Source organism: Equus przewalskii, chromosome 1 (assembly GCF_037783145.1).
Source record: "Equus przewalskii isolate Varuska chromosome 1, EquPr2, whole genome shotgun sequence".
NCBI lineage: Eukaryota > Metazoa > Chordata > Mammalia > Perissodactyla > Equidae > Equus > Equus przewalskii.
The window spans coordinates 64,305,692-64,325,616 of NC_091831.1; the positions used below are offsets into that span (position 1 = coordinate 64,305,692).

The 19,925-nt window shown below is 40.2% G+C and overlaps 1 protein-coding gene across 25 annotated transcripts in view; it reads right to left on the minus strand.

Moving 5' to 3' along the window:
* Positions 1-19,925, minus strand: part of KCNMA1 (potassium calcium-activated channel subfamily M alpha 1) — a 719,065-nt gene that overhangs the window by 11,839 nt on the left and 687,301 nt on the right. For 15 of the 25 annotated variants that reach the window (XM_008519122.2, XM_008519119.2, XM_070612927.1 and 12 more), the window contains 3 exons: positions 7,966-8,160; positions 5,962-6,080; positions 4,159-4,383 (listed from right to left, as the gene is read on the minus strand). In XM_008519122.2, coding sequence (XP_008517344.1) covers positions 4,159-4,383; positions 5,962-6,080; positions 7,966-8,160 — 539 coding nt within the window. Of the gene's footprint in view, positions 1-1,794; positions 4,384-5,961; positions 6,081-7,965; positions 8,161-19,925 lie in introns of those variants that run through there. The other 10 variants (XM_008519118.2, XM_070612919.1, XM_070612861.1 and 7 more) reach the window with 2 other exon arrangements.

Genomic DNA, 19,925 nt, shown 5'->3' on the forward strand with positions numbered 1-19,925 from the left:
GCCAGTCAAAAGGTTTTTCTGGTCATCTGGGATCTTGACAATGCTGGCAGGAAGCACAGTCAGTCTCTCTACTCACTGAACTTACAAGGCTGTCCTCCTTTTTCAGAAGCTGTGTACTTAGCTGGAGAAAGTGCCGACAGCACAGCAGCTTTCTGAAGCACCTAAAGGCGTCCGGTGTATTTTTTTAAACGATAAGCTGAGGAGGTAAAGATAATTTATAAGATGATGAAAGGTATAAAAGTGTTGAAGGTCAACTTATTTCACAACAGTCATTGATTACCTATTGTGAGTAAGGTTCTGGGTCATAACCTTTAATATTTATCACAGAATTTAAAACTTCTCTCACTTGTGGTAAATTTAACTATATGTATAAGGGTCCAGCTTTTTCTTCCTCCATTTGAACTGGTTTCTAGAAGGACACTGGGTAGCAGTCATTAGGGATGTTGATTTCATGATCATCTGAGCGTTGGGGCTGAGAAGTCTTCACTGCGCCTTCTGGTCTACCCACTTACTTAAGGCTCAACCCCTCAAAGCCTAAAGCAAATTGGACTGAATGGTTGACAAATTGCTTCTCTTCTAGAATGGTGCAGATAATTGAGATTCTGGCAGTTGTTCTTTCTAAATGCACGTACTTTCTCTTCAAATAACTCTTTCACTTTCTATCCTTATCTACTTGTTTCCTTTTTTTGGTGGGGAGGGGGAAGAGGAGAGACCTAATATAAGAGCCTTATATACTTTCTTCCAAAGAGAACCTGAAAGAGGAATGGGAAGTTTGGGGTCACATGGAAAACAATGGAGGAGACTCTTTGTTCTATTGAGGAAAGTATAATATAGTAGTTTTGGCTAATAAAATAGGAGTAATAATGACACTTTTTTCATCATTGAATATATCATTACCCAAGTACAGTCACCTCTTAGTTGTGTGGCCAAAGTCCGGGGAAAATCCCAAAATTTCACCTCATGTCACAGTCTGTTCCCACTCCATTCCCATCACAAATAATCTCATCAGAGTTGCTAACAGATTGTATATAAAATGCATTTCGGATTTACTTCTCTCTATCTGCCCAATCTCTGGTTGGGATTTAACAAATGTCTGAAAGACAGGTGGCAGGAGAGACCTGGGTAATAAAGAGACTGAATCGTCAGTGCCCCGATAACTGGGTGTGGGCTATTGAGTTGATAGATACAGCTAAACAGCTTTAATTCGAGGTCACACTGTTCAAACATAAAGGAGACCAGTGCTTTTGCCGTTAATAACCCTCCTGGTTTAAACCAAAAGGAGGATAAAATATTAACTGAGAAGCAGGTTTGCCAAATGGAATAGCTCCAAATGTTTTCCAGGAAAAATTATCACCTGGCATCATCACTTGATTTAGTAGGTCTTGCCAAGATAAACACAGAGATGTGGACAGACTGATGGGGGACTGGGTTGGGGTGGTGGTAATGGGGGGAAGTGGAGGAAGCTGGGTTTCTTGATGGGAAAATGCTTTTGGACTTGGAGCAAGGTACCAAGGTGGGCAGGGAGGCCACGTGCAGATTTAAAGGCAAGCCAGATGGAGAGAAGTTCCCCCCAAATTACCCAACCCCATACCCAGGAACACCAAAACAAACTCTAAGGGATCTAGCAGTAGCAGCAGCACAGCCTCATTGCGCTGAGCAATTTAGAAAGTGGAGGAAGGAGGAAGAGGAGAAGGAAGGGAAAAGGAGGGGAAATGGGGAGGAAGAAAGCAAAACAAAATAAATAAAACCACAAACAGAATAATATAAATAAAAATAAACAAACCAATAACAGAATAAAATTTTAACTCCTTTTTTTTTTTTTAATTTCACAAAAGTTTTCACAAGGACAACGTTATAGAAGAAAACCCCCAGCAGTGGCTAGGTCATGCAGAACCATTAATTGTCATACCTTGGCCCATTCTATTCATCCTTGTTGCACTTTAGAGAGAGAAGTAAGCTATGTGAGTTTTACAATGCTTTTAAACTGTCATATTTCCTGTTGAGCACTTTAACTGGCACATTCTTATAGTTATAAATGTTCTGAGGGCATAAATTTATGAAAGCATAACATATAGAACTCCTTTGCAAAGAATGCATGAAGAGCTCTTCATGGTCCAAAACTAGGGGATATGTGTGTGTGTGTATATATATATATGTAGTTATTATATATAAAAAGATACATAATATATAAATCAATATATAGGGACAGAAATAATTTGAAAAGAATCTTGCTCTCATAGGGCATTTTGATATACACGTATACAATTATTCCCCACCCCATTACTGGTTTGAATACTGCACTGCCCTGTCTTTGGTGTGGGGGCGGAGGTTTTGACTGAGTCTCACCATTTTGTCAGTAAAAGTGCTTGTCAATCCACACAGCAAGCAAATCTCCAAAACTATCATGCTTGGGGGGACAAGGGATCCAAAATCTAAACCCAAAACATTCACCATAAAAACACCTTTTTAGAGAGGTACAGCTGTGACAGTTTTCTCCTCCCATCGACCCCTATTCTGTTTGGTGGAATTTTTTAAAGTAAACATTTCACATATGTGTATACCAGGCCAGGGCTAGTCCATTCATCCCAGAATTTGGTTACGGTGGAGTTGGTTGATTTTTAAGAACTACTGCACTGCATAAAGCATGATTTGTGTGCATAAAACATCTGACAACTGTATATGGAAAAAAGGTTATTTTTCTACCTTTCCACTCATGCTTACTGTTAAAGAAAGAAAACAAAAGAAAAAATAATTAAACCAAAATGTGTTTGGCTCACTGTTGTACTCATCTTCTTCTCCCCATCTCATAATGACAAGGAGCAGTTCTCCATTTGTCATTCACCTGCCTAAGTGAATTGGCTGTGTTAAAGAACTTGCCGAGGAGCAATGTCTCCCACCAGCTTTCTGCTTTGGGACAGCCTACTCCATGCAGCTGTGCCAGCAGTTAAGGTGGTAGCTGGCTTTTGTGTTTGTTGCGTGAACTGTGGCTTGATCCTCCTACATTCTGATTTATTTAGCATGTCGGCTCCTAGAAAAACATGATCTGCTGCTGGGTTGATCTTCCCCTCCCGGACCATGGCCCTCACCCTGGCTCCTGCCTGGTGCTGGGGACCGAGCTAATCAAACAAAGGGGAGTAAAAAGGTCCCCTGAGAATTCGTGGAAAAATACTTGCTCTTTCCTGAGCATTATTTATTCTGTACATAAGGTAAGTGATTCACCTTTTAAAGGATGTAAAAGTCCCAGGAAGGCAGTTTTTAATGACTCACATCTGATATTTATGATACATATGGCTTTTCATCCCAAATGTCAAAAGTGAAAGAAAAAAACAGCTATTCATATGGCAGCATAAGGAGACAAAATAACAATATGCAATCAAAGCTCTTTTCACTTAAATTAAATGACTAGAATTTGATACATCCACGAATGGATCTACTCTCACTCTATAGTAAGAGTAGAAATGTTCATAGGAACTCCTAAAGGAAGCTAGCTCTGGGACAAAAGGCCTTGGTGAGTAACTAAAAAATCTCTAATGTTCTCTTATAACAAGCAGATACTTACTAATCATCTACACAAATGGCGAAAGCCTCTCAAATGCTTCTCGATACTTCGGCCCAGAGAGCGGAAACAATTGATATGGTTTCATTGCTTTTTGGTTGCTTATTTCAGATAAACGTGTGTATATATATTACTGTGTATGTATAAAAAAGAAAGAAAGGACAACAACAAAATCAAAACCCAAAGCACCCTGATAATCCTGATAAATCAGAATAAACTTTTCTTCTACATGAACTAAACTTGCTTTGCATAACTGACGTTGATCGCACGTGCTCTCTTCTAATCTGTGAACTCGTTCCTGCAGTGAGCTATTTATGTCGGGAGCATGCCTTCGGGTTATTTCTCCCCTAGAATCATAAATAACTTTTGGTCCTTCTGCTTATTTGCTGTTGTGCTCAAGGGTTTTATGGTGGTGAAATAAAAATGACAACCACATGCACACTATCATACATATGCAAATATGTGTAAAAAAAAGGGGGGACTACAGGGGAAAATGGGGAAAGTTACTGTTGGGAACACCCACTGGGGAAATGAGTGGCAGATACAGTTTCACACACGGTGGCAGTGGATACACATATCAAAGCCGCTCTTCCTGCACGTACTTCTGTTTGTCTCGGGACTCCCGGGACTTGGGCCGGTTCTGTCGGTTTGCTGTGGATGGGATGGAGTGAACGGAGGAACTCTTCTTGCTGGAGGACTGCGATGAGTGGGAGGAATGGGAGAGGCTGGCTCGGGACTGGCCGGCGTTGTGGTCAAACTGCATTAAGCAGAAGATCAGGTCCGTCGGCACAAGTTCAAACTCGTATGGGGGGTTGGTGATGACATACCTGGACGGGAAAGCAAAGAGGTCACAGCCTGGGGATAACTGGGTAGAGAATTCACTCCTGTCTGAACCAGAAGGAACTGCCTGGTTCCTCAGGTCTGCCAGAGGATCTGGATGATGGACTTCTAGCTGATCCAAGGCCTTAAAAATTATCTTCCAATCTGAACTAAATCTTCCTCTGTTTAAGACAACAGAAGAGGCCAACCATGAGCCCTGGCAGGGATGCTTAATTAGTGCCAATAATGGGAGAACCAAGCTGTGCTTCCTATGGTCTGTGTGCCCTTTCAATACAATGTCAAGTTCACTGCTGAGCCTGAGTAGCCCAACTGCATGAAGGAGGTTTCATGAACTGCACTGTGACTTTCATTCTAGAATGTTCTGACAAGCCCAGACACATGTCACAGGATCTTTGTTTACCATGACTTAGCATCCTGTTAGTCCTTCCTCATTCTTTACGTTTTAAAATTTGGTGGGATTTTTACGAAATGAAAGACTATCAAGCACACCCCTGCCTATTTGTCAGTCCTACTTTAACTGTTCTCAATATGATCAGGCTTTCTCTGGTTAATATCAGACATGACTAAAAAATCACTATGTTTCATGTACAGTGGTGGATCTCAAAGTGCAGTCCTCGGGTCAGACATATCAGCATCACCTGGGAACTTCTTAAAAATGCAAATTCCTAACCAACCCCACCCCAGACCTACTGAATCAACCACTTTGGATGTGGAGCCCAGCAATTTGCATGTTAATAGGCTCTGCAGGTGATTCTCAAACTTACTAAACTTTGAGAACACACTGGTCTACAGTAGTTACTCTCAACTCTAGGTATACACTGTAATCTCTGGGCATTAAAAAATTATATATATTTTCATTCCAGAACAGTTAAGTCAGAGTAATCAGAGTATTTTTTAAAAAGCACCCCTGGTCATTCTAATATGTGAGCAGGGCTGAGAAAACTCACTTCTATAGCATTGTTTCCCAGGGCATATTATGCAAAGGCACTGATTTTGGTAATTCTAGCAGGTAGTTTCAATTCGGGGCTGCTATGAATTTATTTTAATGCATATTAGAAAAATATAACTAGCACACAAAAACTTATTTTTTTCTTCTGCTTAAGACGATAATATATAATTTTCTTAAAATAAATATATAAAAGTAAAAAAGTGAGTCAATTAAAAACTGTATTAAATAAAAATATAGGTGTCTAAGACATGGCAAAGGAACTATTTATCTTAAACACTAGCAATATGCAATATCTCTATATTAAGTACCAACAGAATTATCCCAGTAGCTAGAGTTTGAAGGAGATGCTTCTATTCAGACTTTTGTAATTAGATGATAAAATTATTCTATAAAACTTGGCTTCTTCCCATGATGCCGTTACATCTGCTATGAGTAATTAAAGAAAAAAAGCTTCCCAAAGGGAAAAATCCTGCAAACTCAGTGTTGGCTGTAATCACGGCAGGGTAATTTGCACACTGAGAGCCTGTATTTAGACCTTTGCCTTCACAGTGGGGGACAGGAGAGGGCATTTGTGTCTCAGCTCTGGAATGAGAGAGCAGAGTGGAAACACACTCACCTTTTTGTGCATTGGCTAGGGGTGCTAAGGTGAGCATCTCTCAGCCGGTAAATTCCAAAACAAAGCATGTTATACGTTTTCAGAGCTTTGCAGAACAGATCACCATAACAACCACCATCCTGGGAGTCAACAAAAGAACAGAGAGAAACATCATCTTTATTTGCCTGAAAGCAGAGGTCCTGGGAGAAAAGGGCCTTTTCATGAAAGCTTGTTTTGGTATCTCCTGAGTTAGAGGGTCTGTACTGATGGATTGTGGCTGAAGAAGTCAATGTAGTTAACAGCCTACACCCAACACTGGTGATTTTTAGGGATCAGATAATAACGAGGTTTTCCTCTGGCTTTCTGCAGTTTTCCATCTGTAGCAATAAGAGCTCTGAGGAAACTGTACCTCTCCCTCACAGTGAGGGCATAAAGCTTCAAAATCTCGGATGTATGCTCACTGAGGAGAAGAAACCAGCTCTGCAAAATGGTGATTACGTTTAGCCCCAGCTCAGCTGTAATCACTGCGATCTGACTGTGTTGTCAAAACTGCTTGAGTGATAATTAATATCACTGCAAGGAGAAAAGACCCCACCAGGTACTATGGTGACAGACTCTTTCAGGGAAGGACTGTGCGAAAAGCACAATTTACAGACCTCAGAAATGGCAAGGGTGGAAGAGAATGTGTTTCCCCAGGAGCTGAAGGTCTGCAGGCTGAATAACTGGGATTCACAGTTCTAATCAGTTCACAATCACCTTCCAAGGGTCTGGGGCCTGATGTGGAAGGTGAAAGCAAATTCATTCACTTGGAAATGCTGGCTTCATGCAGCCAGGTGGCTTCAGGTAGGAGTTATTATAGGAAGGGCACTGAAGAATGACTTCAGTGGGAATAAAGTGACTGCATTTGTCCTTCCTGTCATTGGAATTTCCATGGGGCATCTTATTAGAGGACACAAACAGAACCAAATCTTACCATTATTTAAAGTTTTTGTCCTTTTAAAGTGTATCATTAAGTAAATGATAGACGAAAAGAGCCACTAGCTATGGAAGCTGCCTTTCAAAAAAGCCCAGTCTAACATAGGTCCCTGCCTATAAGCAAATTATAATACGGTACAAGTCGGCATCAGGGTTTCAGAAGAAATGGAGAAAGCGATGCTTTCCTTGGGTGACACTATTGTTTGTACAATGGGTCTACTGGTTCCCAAGGCTTGTGACTCCACCCCTTGAACACTTCCATGGAGTAGGCTTGGAATAAGGATCAAGGCTGCACACTTCTGCCAAAGTGCTTGAATCAGGCTGGTGCGTAGAACCCAAAGGGAGGCATTGGTCCCTCTGCAGCAGGGAGGGCATGGGAAAGAGCAACTGGGTCCAGCCCAGAAATCAGAAGATCTAGGTCTGGAATTGGAGACATTAAAGGATCTGCATGAGATGCTGTTTGTCTGGCCAGTGGTTCTGGATGCACATGATTTCCAGTGGTGTTTTGAAAACCACCAGTGCCTGGGTCATACTCGGATACAAAAATTCAGAATCCTGGAGGCAGCGCACATCCATCAGTGGTTTTTAAACACTCCTCATGGCTATTAATGTGCAGTTGGGGTTAAGTAGCTCTGAGCTTTGCTAAACCCTATAGAAAGGGTCCCCAGAACTGGCTACATGTTGGAATTACCTGCTGCCTCCTATCTCATGGTCAAAGATACCTGAGGTGAGTAAGTCCACTGGCTCTGAAGCCAGGGTTCCTGGTGCGAATTTCTGAGAGGGCTGGTCCTCAGTCTCTCTGAGCCTTAGTTTCCTTAGAGTGTCTGATAATAGAACCTACATCAAAGTGTCACCACGAGGATAAAAATGAATGACTATGCGTAAAGTACAGTTCCGCATACACAGTAAACCATCAACATCACCTCTTACTGTTATTTACCATACATAGAAAAGACAGATGCCTAGCTTGTCACTGTCTGGCACCCAGTTCATTTGGACCAAGCTGTTCCCAAACAGCAGGCCTAGGTGACCTCTGTGCCATGAACTTACCCCCAAGTCTGCAAAGGGCCCATCCAGCAGTGCTAACTGGGCTACGCGGCAGCGGTCCCTGTTGGCCAGCGTCTGGGGGGTGCTATAGCCCCCTCGAAGTGCATTCTCCTCAGCAATCAGAGCCTCGAGCTCCGGCGTAGCTCCTCCGGTCACCAGGGTCCGGATCAGGGTAAGGATATTGTCATTGAAGTATGTCTGGGAGGAGAGAGGGAGATGGGGGAAGAGTCCTTTAAGCAAACACCCTAAAGTCACAACAACCGATGTCCAAATTACAACTTTTCTTCGTATCTTCTGTTTAAAGTTCTGGCCTGTCTCTTCAAATAATTTTATGTGGGAAGTGACAAGACAGCAGCCTCCAATTATTCTAATCTTTTCTCTCCTACTTGGTTCTGCCACAGGAGCCTGACTTTTAAAAAACAATTCATGGGAGATTTTTCTTTTTTCTTTCTTTCTTTCTTTTTTTTTTTGGTGAGGAAGATTGTTCCTGAGCTAACATCTGTGTCAATTTCCTCTATTTTGTTTTTGGGACACCATCATAGCATGGCTTGATGAGCGGTATGTAGGTTCATGCCCGGGATCCAAACCTGTGAACCCCGGGCTGCTGAAGAGGAGCACACAAAATTAACCACTACACTACCAGGCCAGCTCCTCATGGGATTTTTATTAAAGGGCTAAAGTCTAGATGGTTGGTGTTTACCATAATTGGTGTTAGTAGGGATATAAATACTGCTTCCCCTCTTCGAGTCCCATGTGTCTACAAGAGACTTTGGAGGTGTGTAATAAAATGCAGCCTGCCCAGGCTGTTAACCCAAGCAGGACTGCCTCTCAGGTCCTGTCACCCATCTGCTAGGAAGCCACCTCCCCTCAATAGAGGCAAAACTTCTGTCTGTGTTGGAATGAGATGCTCGAGCATCTTAAGTCCACACACTTAACAATGTATCACATGCTTTGATAACAGTCTAACCCAGAAGTCTCTATCAATTAAATACGATAGACAAATTTATGATGAGGTGAATGTCCTGGTGTGTGCACTTTTGGTTTTATTTCTTAAATAACCTCAATAGTGTGAGGCAAAAATAGCTTATTGGAGAAGTTTCCCTCTATGTATATTTTTGTCTCACATCTGAAACATAATAGGTCTGTTAGGAACAAAACAATGGGAGTTTAAAAAAATTAGTAAGATGTCAAATAAAAGAGCTCCAAAAGACATTTGTCACCCAGTCTAACTCGAGAAAATCTCGGTTAAGGGCTGCATTCCATTTTCTGGTGTAAGAGGAAGTCCAACAGGCTAAATAAAATCAAACCAGATTTCACCTGTGGCTTCTGAGTACATATGGCCCTTTAGAAGAGGTTAGAAAAGACAGGTGCATTTTTACTTCAGCAGTCTCTTAGACAGTTTACCTGGAAAAACATAGTGGGGAAAGAACCAGGTAAGGATGAGTTCTCGTGCTTTGCCATCACTCTTTCTGTGTCTTCGGGGAGGCTGCCTAATCATTCTGGGTTTCAATTTTCTCATACATAAAATAAGCACAGCTATTAAGTTCAAGTTTATATGCAAAGAATTCCATGAGGACTTCTGAGTTAAGATGATAGCTGCTAGTGGGGGCTGGGTTCACTTTCCTCAGTGAAATGCTTGCAAAAACACCCAAAGTGATGCAAAATTCTAACAGCAAAGGAGACTGGGAATGTTATTCAAAACCTGCTGGAGGGTGAGGAGAGTGTATCATCCACCAGAGCTCAGATGTGTCCAGGGCAGAGAAGCAGAACACGGACAAGTAGGATGAAATGTTGCTGGAGTGGTTAAGGATGAGAGTCAGGCTGGGGGTTAATGCTGACTTCACCGCTCAGAAGCTGCAGGGCCTTGGAAAGTTACCTTACACTTTTGTGCGTCAGTTTCTTGATCTGTAAAATGTCATAATAGAGTGGTTATGAGGACTGTACAACCTAATACATGTAAAACACTTGGACAAGTACTTGGCTCAAAGGAAGCACCAATCAACACGTTGGGCCTGATATGAGAGAGGTGGGGTCTTTGCTGACAAAAGGAACAGTCAGCTCATTCCCAACCTTCCCTTTAAAAAAATCTTTTTTTTTTTCCAGGAGTGTGGGCAAACCAAGGCTGTTCATTTTACCCTTGAATCCACACTTCTCAGTCTGCTTCCATTCTAAGACCCCAGTGAGGGTCACAGGGGACCGCATCTTGGGATGGGACAGCAGCGGGACAGGCCACCAGAGGGGGACTCTAGTGGTTTGGGGCACATATACAAACATTTCCCAAAGTTTTCAGAAGTAACTCCTCTTCCCTACAGTCCAATAACCCACCCTTAGAAGCAGGAGGCCCCTCTGCAGCCCTGTAGCACACTAAATGAGTGAGTGCGAGACACAGAACTTTGACAAGGCCTTTGGGCTCTAATTACCCTTCTAGATCAAGACCGAGAAGAGTTCAGCAGCACCCAAGGTGGACAGCAAATCATTCAAGACCTCATATACTGAAAACCAGACCCCTCCTTGCTCAAAGGTAGTGAGACAAAAGAAAAGTCAATATAAGTATTTTTTAAAAAGGAATGACGGCGTTTAAGACAGAAAAGCACCCTTTTAACTGGCTAAATAGTTACTGGAAGAAGTAAAAGAAAAATTTAGGAAGCATGTGTTTTGGAATCAAAATGAAAACTTTAAAATAGAGTATCTATAACAAGTAAAAGATCAGATAATAAGAAAATTGAATTCATACAACTATCCAATTATTTTTATGTTAGATATTGAAATTAAAAGGGATGTAATAAGAAACAGTTAAAAGAATCCAATACACTTTCCTGATAAACACACTCAACAAACTAGGAATAGAAAGAAATATCCTCAGCATGATAAAGGGCATGTATCAAAAACCCACAGCTAACACCAGCCTTATTGGTGAAAGACTAGATGCTTCCCCTTTAAGACCAGGAACAAGACAAGGAAGTCAGATCTCACCACTTCTATTCAACATAGCACTGGAGGTTCTAGCCAGGGCTAGAAAGAAATAAAGGTATCCGTATCAGAAAGGAAGAAGTAAAATTGTCTCTATTCACAGAGAACATGATCTAATATATAGAAAATCATAAGGGATCCACTAAAATGCTATTATAGGGTAACAAGTGAGTTCAGCAAGGTTTCCAGATACAAAGTCAACATGCCACTATCATTTGTGTATCTATGCACTTGCAATGAACAACACAAAAATGGAATTAAGAAAACAATTCCACTTACAACAGCATCATAAAGAATAAAATAGTTAGGAATAAATTTAACCAAGGAAGTGAAAGACTGGTACACTGAAAACTACAAAATATTGTTGCAAGAAATTAAAGAAAATCTACATAAGTGGAAAGACATCCTATGTTCATGGATTGGAAGACTTGCTATTATTAAAATGGCAATAATCCCCGCACGATCTACAGATTCAATGCAATCTTTATCAAAATCCCCATGATCACTTTTACAGAAATGAAAAAGTTGATTCTAAAATTCATATGAAATTGCAAGCAATCCCAAATAACCAATCTTGAAAAAGAAAAAAAAAAGTTGGAGGGCTCACACTTGCTGATTTAAAAATGCACTGCAAAGCTACTGTAATCAAGACAGTGTGGAATGAACACCTAGGGAAATCTCATCAAGATGGCGGCATAAGCAGACTCTGAACTCATCTCCTCCCACAAACACAACCAGGTTACAACTATTTTTGGAAAAATCACCCTGGATAAAAAACTGAAAACAGGATAAAAAGAACCCCCACAACAAGGAACAGTCCTGACTAAGGCAGATGAGGCAGATATTCCTGCTGGAGAGAAAAAAGTCACCTTTGGGAGCAGTGGAGTTTCTCAGGTGGCCAGGTGGGAGCCACCATAAGGTACGCAGCCCTCCCTGGAGGAGTGAGGTCTGGAGCAGGGACTGATACTGCTATAAGCATCCTTCAGCCTCACCACAACTGAGACGAGGGTCTTACTATCTGGCTTCTCTGGCTATTAACTGCAGTGTGGAATACCCCCAGAAAAGCACCTGGATGAGAGCTGTAAAGACCCGGGTCTTAAAGTGCCCACACACAAACTCACCCGTCTCAGCAAGCTAAAATCATCAGAGGCTGACAGTCCCTTGGTGAAAAGAGACTCATCTGCTGGGCTCTGGGGGCATCTCGGAGAGAGGAGGGACCTCTCCAGAGACTGAGACATTGGTGGGGGCCATTGTTCTAACCTGGTCCTGGTGTGCTGACACAGACCCCAGAAGATGCCATTGAGGTTCTTCCCCTGGCCTGTCAGCCCAGGGATCTGCCACACCCACTAGAGCTCAGATTTAATCCAGTTCAGCCAGGGCAGGCAGCCCACCCTAGGGACCCATCCCACCCAACAGCAAGCCCTCAGGCTACTTGTTGGCCTGCATTGACTGCGTGTCTTGATCCTCCACAGGCAGGCAAGTGTCTCCACCTCTGTGGGGCAGGGCCTGTGTGAGGACCAGGTGAACTGTGGGGGGCATTAGTGGAGAGGTGGGGGCCTCTACAGTGGGATATCAGGGTACACTCCAGGGGGCTGGGCAGTGTGAATGGACCAGGACTGTTTGATGGTGTGTGTGGTCCTGTGGGGGGTGAGGCTTATCAGCAGCAGAAGACCTGTGCTTCACAAATAGCCCTAAAAATGATCAACCTCACCTTCCAAAGCCTGAAACAATTGAGTCCTCCTATGCCTAGGGCCAGCCCCACTCAGCTGCACTCTTAAGAGAACTGACAACAGCCTTGTAGGCCTCAGGCCTATAGCAACTGTAAGCCACTGAGCCTAGCAACCAGCTACACTGGGTACCTACCCAATTAAAAGGAAAACCGCAACAGGAGTGTGCTGTTACACCTTGTAGCCAATGGTGCTGAGGCTCCCCAAACCAGATTTACAAACAGCTGGGCAGGGAAGGAAAGACTAGACTCCCTGGGTACCTGCATTAAGAGCAACCCTGCCACAGAAGAAGGACACAAAGAGTCCACAAAGGGGTCACTCCTGGATCTTTGGGACTGGTGACGAGAGGAAAGCATACTGCTGGGCCTCAAAAGGCATCTCTTACGTAAGGTGACTTCTCCAAGATCAGGAGACATAGCCATCTCACCTAATACATAGAAATAAGTACAGAGAAAGAGGCATAATGAGTAGACAAAGGAATACATTCCAAGCAAGGGAACAGGACAAAACCCCAGAAAAAGGACTAAATAAAGCATAAATAAGCGACCTACCTGAGAAAGAGTTCAAACAAAATCTCACAGATATTAAGAGAAGACTGGATGAACTCAGTGAGCTCATTAACAAAGAACTGGAAAAGATGAAAAAGAACCAATCAGAAATGAAGACTACCATACTGGAAATGAAAAATTCACTAGAGGGACTCAATAGTAGAGTAGAGGGTACAGAAGAACAGATCAGTGAGCTAGACGAGGACTAGAGGAAATAACCCAGTTTCAACAGATAAAAAGAAAAAAGAATTAGACAGAATGAGAAAAGTCTAAGAGAGTTCTGGGACAATATCAAGTGCATTAACATTCATATAATAGGTGTCCCAGAAGGAGATGAGAGAGCCAAAGGGGCAGAAAATTTATTTGAAGAAATGATAGATGAAAATTGTTCTAATCTAAGGAAGGAAACAGACATTCAAGTACAGGAAGCACAGAGAGCTCCAAACAAGATAAGCCCAAAGAGGCCCACACCAAGACACATTATAATTAAAATGTGCAAAATTAAATATAAAGAGAGAATCCTAAAAGCAGCAAGAGAAAGGCAACAAGTGACATACAAACCCATAAGGCTATCAGTGGACTTCTCAGCTGACACCCTACAGGTGAGAAGAGAATGGCATGACATACTTAAAGTGCTAAAAGGAAAAAACCTACAGCCAAGAATACACTATCTATCAAGGTTGTCATTCAGAATGGAAGGAGAGATAAAGAGCTTCCCAGACAAGCAAAAATTAAAGGAGTTTATCGCCAAGAAATCAGTTCTACAAGAAATGTTGAAGGGATTTATTTAAGTGGGAACATGATGACCACAAATAGGGATAAAAAAACTATCAAAAAAAAAAAACTCAAAAAAACCCCACCAGGCAATAAAATCACTGATAAAGGTAAAAACACAGTAAAGCTAGCAGACCAACCACCTGTGAAGAAAAGATGAAGGGTAAAAGACTAAAGTACTAAAATTATCTATTTCAATGATAAGAGGGAAATGGATAGACACACACAAAACAAGAGATCATATATGATTTCAAAAACAGAAAATGTGGGAGGAGGGGAGTGAAAAACTGGAGCTTTTAGAAAGAGGTTAAGCTAAAGAGTCTGTCAACTTGATATAGACTGTTATATACGTAGAATATTATATAGGTTCCTCATGGTAATCACAAATCAGAAACCTAAAATAAGTAAGCAAATAAGATAAAGAAATCAAACATATTACTAAAGAAAGCCAGAAACCACAAGGGAAGAGACCAAGAGAAAAAGAAAGGAACAGAGAAGAACTGCTAAAACACTCAGAAAAGAAAAGTAACAAAATGGCAATAAATACATATTTATCAATAGCTACTTTAAGTGTCAATGGACTAAATGCTCCAATCCAAAGTCATAGGGTGGCCAAATGGATAAAAAAACAAGACTTATATATATGCTGCATACATGAGACACACTTCAGACCTAAAGACACTCACAAACTGAAAGTGAAAGGATGGAAAAAGATATTCCACACAAATCGCAAAGAAAAGAAAGCAGGGGTAGCAATACTTATATCAGACAAAATAGACTTTAAAACAAAAACTGTAACAAGAGACAAAGAAGGGCACTACGTAACGACAAAGGGAAGTATCCAACAAGAAGATGTAACACTTGTAAATATCTATGCACCCAACATAGGAGCACCTAAATATATAAAGCAATTATTACCAGACATAAAAGGAGAAATAGACAGTAACACAATAATAGTAGGGGACTTTAACACTCCACTTACACCAATGGATAGATCATCCAAACAGAAGATCAATAAGGAAACACTGGCCTTAAATGAGACATTTGAAGAGATTGTCTTAGTGGATATATATAGAACAACCCATCCAAAAACCATAGAATACACATTCTTTTCAAATGTACATGGAACATTCTCCAGGATTGATTACATATTAGGCCACAAAATAAGTCTCAATAAATTTAAGAATATCGAAATAACACCATGCATCTTTTCTGACCACAAAAGTATGAAGACTAGAAATCAACTACAGGAAGAAAACTAGAAAAGCCACAAAAATGTGGAGATTAAACACAATGCTACTGAACAACGATTGGTTCAATGAAGAAATCAAAGGAGAAATGAAAAAATTCCTGGAGACAAATGAAAATGAAAATATTACATGTCAAAATCTATGGGATACAGCAAAAGCGGTTCTAAGAGGAGGGTTTATAGCAATTCAGGCCTACTTCAACAAAGAAGAAAAATCCCACATAAACAATCTAACAGCATATCTAAGGGTCCTGGAAAAAGAAGAACAAACAAAGCCCAAAATCAGCAGAAGGAAGGAAATAATAAAAATCAGAGCAGAAATAAATGAAATAGAAACTAAAAAAACAATAGAAAAAATTAATGAAACGAAGAGCTGGTTCTTTGAAAAGAAAAACAAAATTGACAAACCCTTAGCTAGACTCACTAAGAAAAAAAGAAAGAAGGCTCAAATAAATAAAATCAGAAATGAAAGAGGAGAAATTACAAGAGACACCTCAGAAATACAAAAGATAATAAGAGAATACTATGAAAAGCTATAGGCCAACAAATTGGATAATCTAGAAGAAATGGATAAATTCTTAGAAACATACAACCTTCCAAAACTGGACCAAGAAGAAGTAGAGAATTTGAATAGATCACTCACCAGTAAGGAGATCGAAATGGCAATCAAAAACCACCCAAAAAATAAAAGTCCAGGATCAGATGGCTTCCCTGGTGAATTCTATCAAACATTCAAAGAAGACTTAATACCTATCCTTCTGAAACTCTTCCAAAAGAATTGAAGAGGAGGGGAGGCTTCCTAACTCATTCCATGAAGCCAACATCATCCTGATACCAAAGCCAGACAAGGACAACACACAAAAAAGAAAATTTCAGGCCAATATCACTGATGAACATTGATGCAAAAATCCTCAGCAAAATACTAGCAAGTCAAATACAACAATACATTAGAAAGATCATACATCATGATCAAGTGGGCTTCATTCCAGGGATGCAGGGATGGTTCAACATCTGCAAATCTATCAACGTGATACACCCCATTAACAAAATGAAGAATAAAAACCACATGATCATCTCAATAGATGCAGAGAAAGCATTTGACAACATACAGCATCCATTTATGATAAAAACTCTAAATAAAATGGGTATAGAAGGAAAATACCTCAAAATAATAAAGGTCATATGTGACAAACCCACAGCAAATATCATTCTCAATGGAGAAAAACTGAAAGCTATCCCTCTAAGAACAGGAACCAGACAAGGATGTCCACTGTCACCACTCTTATTTAACAGAGTATTGAAAGTCCTAGCCAGAGCAATCAGGCAAGAAAAAGAAATAAAAGGGATCCAAATTGGAAAAGAAGAAGTGAAACTGTCACTCTTTGCAGATGACATGCTTTTATATATAGAAAACACTAAAGAATCCACTAATAAACTTTTAGAAATAATGAATGAATAGTCAAGTTGCAGGATAGAAAATCAACATACAAAAATTGGTTGCGTTTCTATACACTAACAATGAAGTAGCAGAAATAGAAATTAAGAATACAATCCCAATTACAAATGCAAGAAAAAGAACAAAATACTTAGGAATAAACTTAACCAAAGAGGTGAAAGATCTGTGCATGGAAAACTATAAAACATTGCTGAAAGAAATCGAAGACGACACAAAGAAATAGAAAGATATTCTGTGCTCTTGGATTGGAAGAATTAACATAGTTAAAATGTCCATACTTCCAAAAGCAATCTACAGATTCAATGCAATCCCTATCAAAGTTCCAACAACACTTTTCACAGAAATAGAACAAAGAACCCTAAAATTTATATGGAAGAACAAAAGACCCCAAATAGCCAAAGGATTCCTAAGAACAAAGAACAAAGCTGGAGGTATCACACTCCCTGATCTCAAAATATACTACAAAGCCATAGTAACCAAAACAGCATAGTACTGGCACAAAAACGGACACACAGATCAACGGAACAGAATCAAGAACCCAGAAATAAACCCACACATTTATGGACAGCTAATATTTGGTAAGGGAGCCAAGAGCATACAATGGAGAAAGGAGAGTCTCTTCAACAAATGGTGTTGGGAAAACTGGACAGCCACATGCAAAAGAATGAAAGTAGACTATTACCTTACACCATGCACAAAAATTGACTCAAAATGGATTAAAGACTTGAATGTAAGACCCGAAATCATGAAACCTCTAGAAGAAAACATAGGCAGTATGCTCTTTGACATCTGTCTGAGCAGCATATTTTCAAGTACCATGTCTGACCAGGCAAGGGAAACAAAAGAAAAAATGAACAAATGGGACGACATCAAACTAAAAAGCTTCTGCACAGCAAAGGAAACCAGCAACAAAACACAAAGACAACCTAACAACTGAGAGAAGATATTTGCAAACCATATATCAGATAAGGGGTTAGTATCCAAAATATACAAAGAACTCATACAGCTCAACAACAAAAAAACCAACAACCCAATTATAAAATGGGCAAAAGATCTGAACAGAGATTTCTCCAAAGAAGATGCACAGATGGCCAACAGGCATATGAAAAGATGTTCAACATCATTAGCTATCAGGGAAATGCAAATCAAAACCACAATGAAGTATCACCTCACTCTAGTCAGAGTAGCTATAATTAACATGGCAGGAAACAAGAAGTGTTGGAGAGGATGTGGAGAGAAAGGAAGCCTCCTACACTGCTGGTGGAGTGCAAACTGGTGCAGCCACTATGGAAAGCAGTATGGAGTATCCTCAGAAAATTAAGAATAGATGTACCATATGATCCAGTTATCCCACTGCTGGGTATTTATCCAAAGAACTTGAAAACACAAATGCATAAAGATACATGCACCCTTATGTTCATGGCAGGACTATTCAGAATAGCCACGACTTGGAAGCAACCTAGGTGCCCATCGAGGGATGAATAGATATAGAAGATGTGGTATATATACACAATGGAATACTACTCAGCCATAAGAAATGATGAAATCCGGCCATTTGTGACATCATGGATGGACCTCGAGGGTATTATGTGAAGGGAAATAAGTGAGAGGGAGAAAGTCAAATACTGTATGATCTCACTCATAAGTAGAAGATAAAAATGACAACAAACAAATACATGTCAACGGAGATTGGATTGCTGGTTACCATAGGGGAAGGAGGACAGGGGGAGGGCAAAAGTGGTAATTAGGCTCACATGTGAGGTGATGGACTATAATTAGTTTTTGGGTGGTGAACATGATGTAATCTACCCAGAATTTGACATATATTACGATGTACATCTGAATGCTAAAAAAAAAAAAAGTGTGGTATTGACATAAGAAGAGACATGTGGACCATTGGAATCAAATTGAAGGACAGAAATAAACTCACACACTTTTGGTCAACTGATTTTCAACAAGACTGCCAAGACCATTCTATGGAGAAAGAATATAGTCTCTTAAACAACTGGTGTTACAACAACTAGGTGTCCACATTCAGAAGAATAAAGTTGGACCCCTCCCTCACACCATATACAAAAATTCATTCAAAATGGATCAAAGACCTAAATGTAAAAGCTAAAACTATAAAACACTTAGGGAGGGGCCAGCCCAGTGGCTCAGTGGTTAGGTGCGCTCGTTCCGCTTCGGCGGCCCGGGATTTGCTAGTTCGGATCCCGAGTGTGGACATGGCACCACTGGGAAAGCCATGCTGTGGCAGGCATCCCACATATAAACTAGAGGAAGATGGGCACAGATGTTAGCTCAGGGCCAGTCTTCCTCAGTAAAACGAGGAGGATTGGCAGCAGTTAGCTCAGGGCTAATCTTTCTCAAAAGAAAACAACAACAACAACAACAAAAAACACTTAGGAAAAAAACATAGGGGTAAATCATCAAGACTTTTGATTTGAAAATTGATTCTTAGATATAACACCCAAAACACAGGCAACATAAGAAAGAAATAGATAAGTTGAACTTCATCAAAATTAAGCAAATTTTGTGCATCAAAGAATACTATCTAAAAAGTGAAAAGAAAACCTACAGAATGAGAGAAAATGTTTGCAAATCATATATCCAACACAGGTCTAGTATCTATAATATATTAAAAAAATCTTATAGCTCTATAACGTAAATACAAATAACCCAATTTTTAAAATGGACAAAAAATTTTGACTAAAAATTTCTCCAAAAAAGATAACAAATGGTCAAGAAACAAATGAAAAGATGCTCAACATCGCTAATAATAATTGCAAATGAAAACCACAATGAGATACCTCTTCATACCCACCAGGGTAGTTATAATCAAAAACTTAGATCATAACAAGAGTTGGTGAGGATGTGGAGAAACTGAAACCCTAACACACTGCTGGTGGGAATATAAAATGATACAGCCACTTTGGGAAGCAGTTTGTCAGTTCCTCACATGGTTAAACATAGAGTTACCATATAACTCAGTGATTCTAATCCAATGTATACATTCAAAAGAAATGAAAAAAAAATATGTTCATATGAAAACTTGCAGATAGATGTTTATAGCAGCACTATTCATAATAGCCAAAAAGTGGAAACAATCCAAATGTCCATCTCCTAATGAATGCATGTACAAAATGTGTTATATCCATGCATGAATAAATATTATTTCGCCATAAAAAGGTATAAAGTACTAATACACGCTCCAGTATGGATGAAACTTGAGAACATTA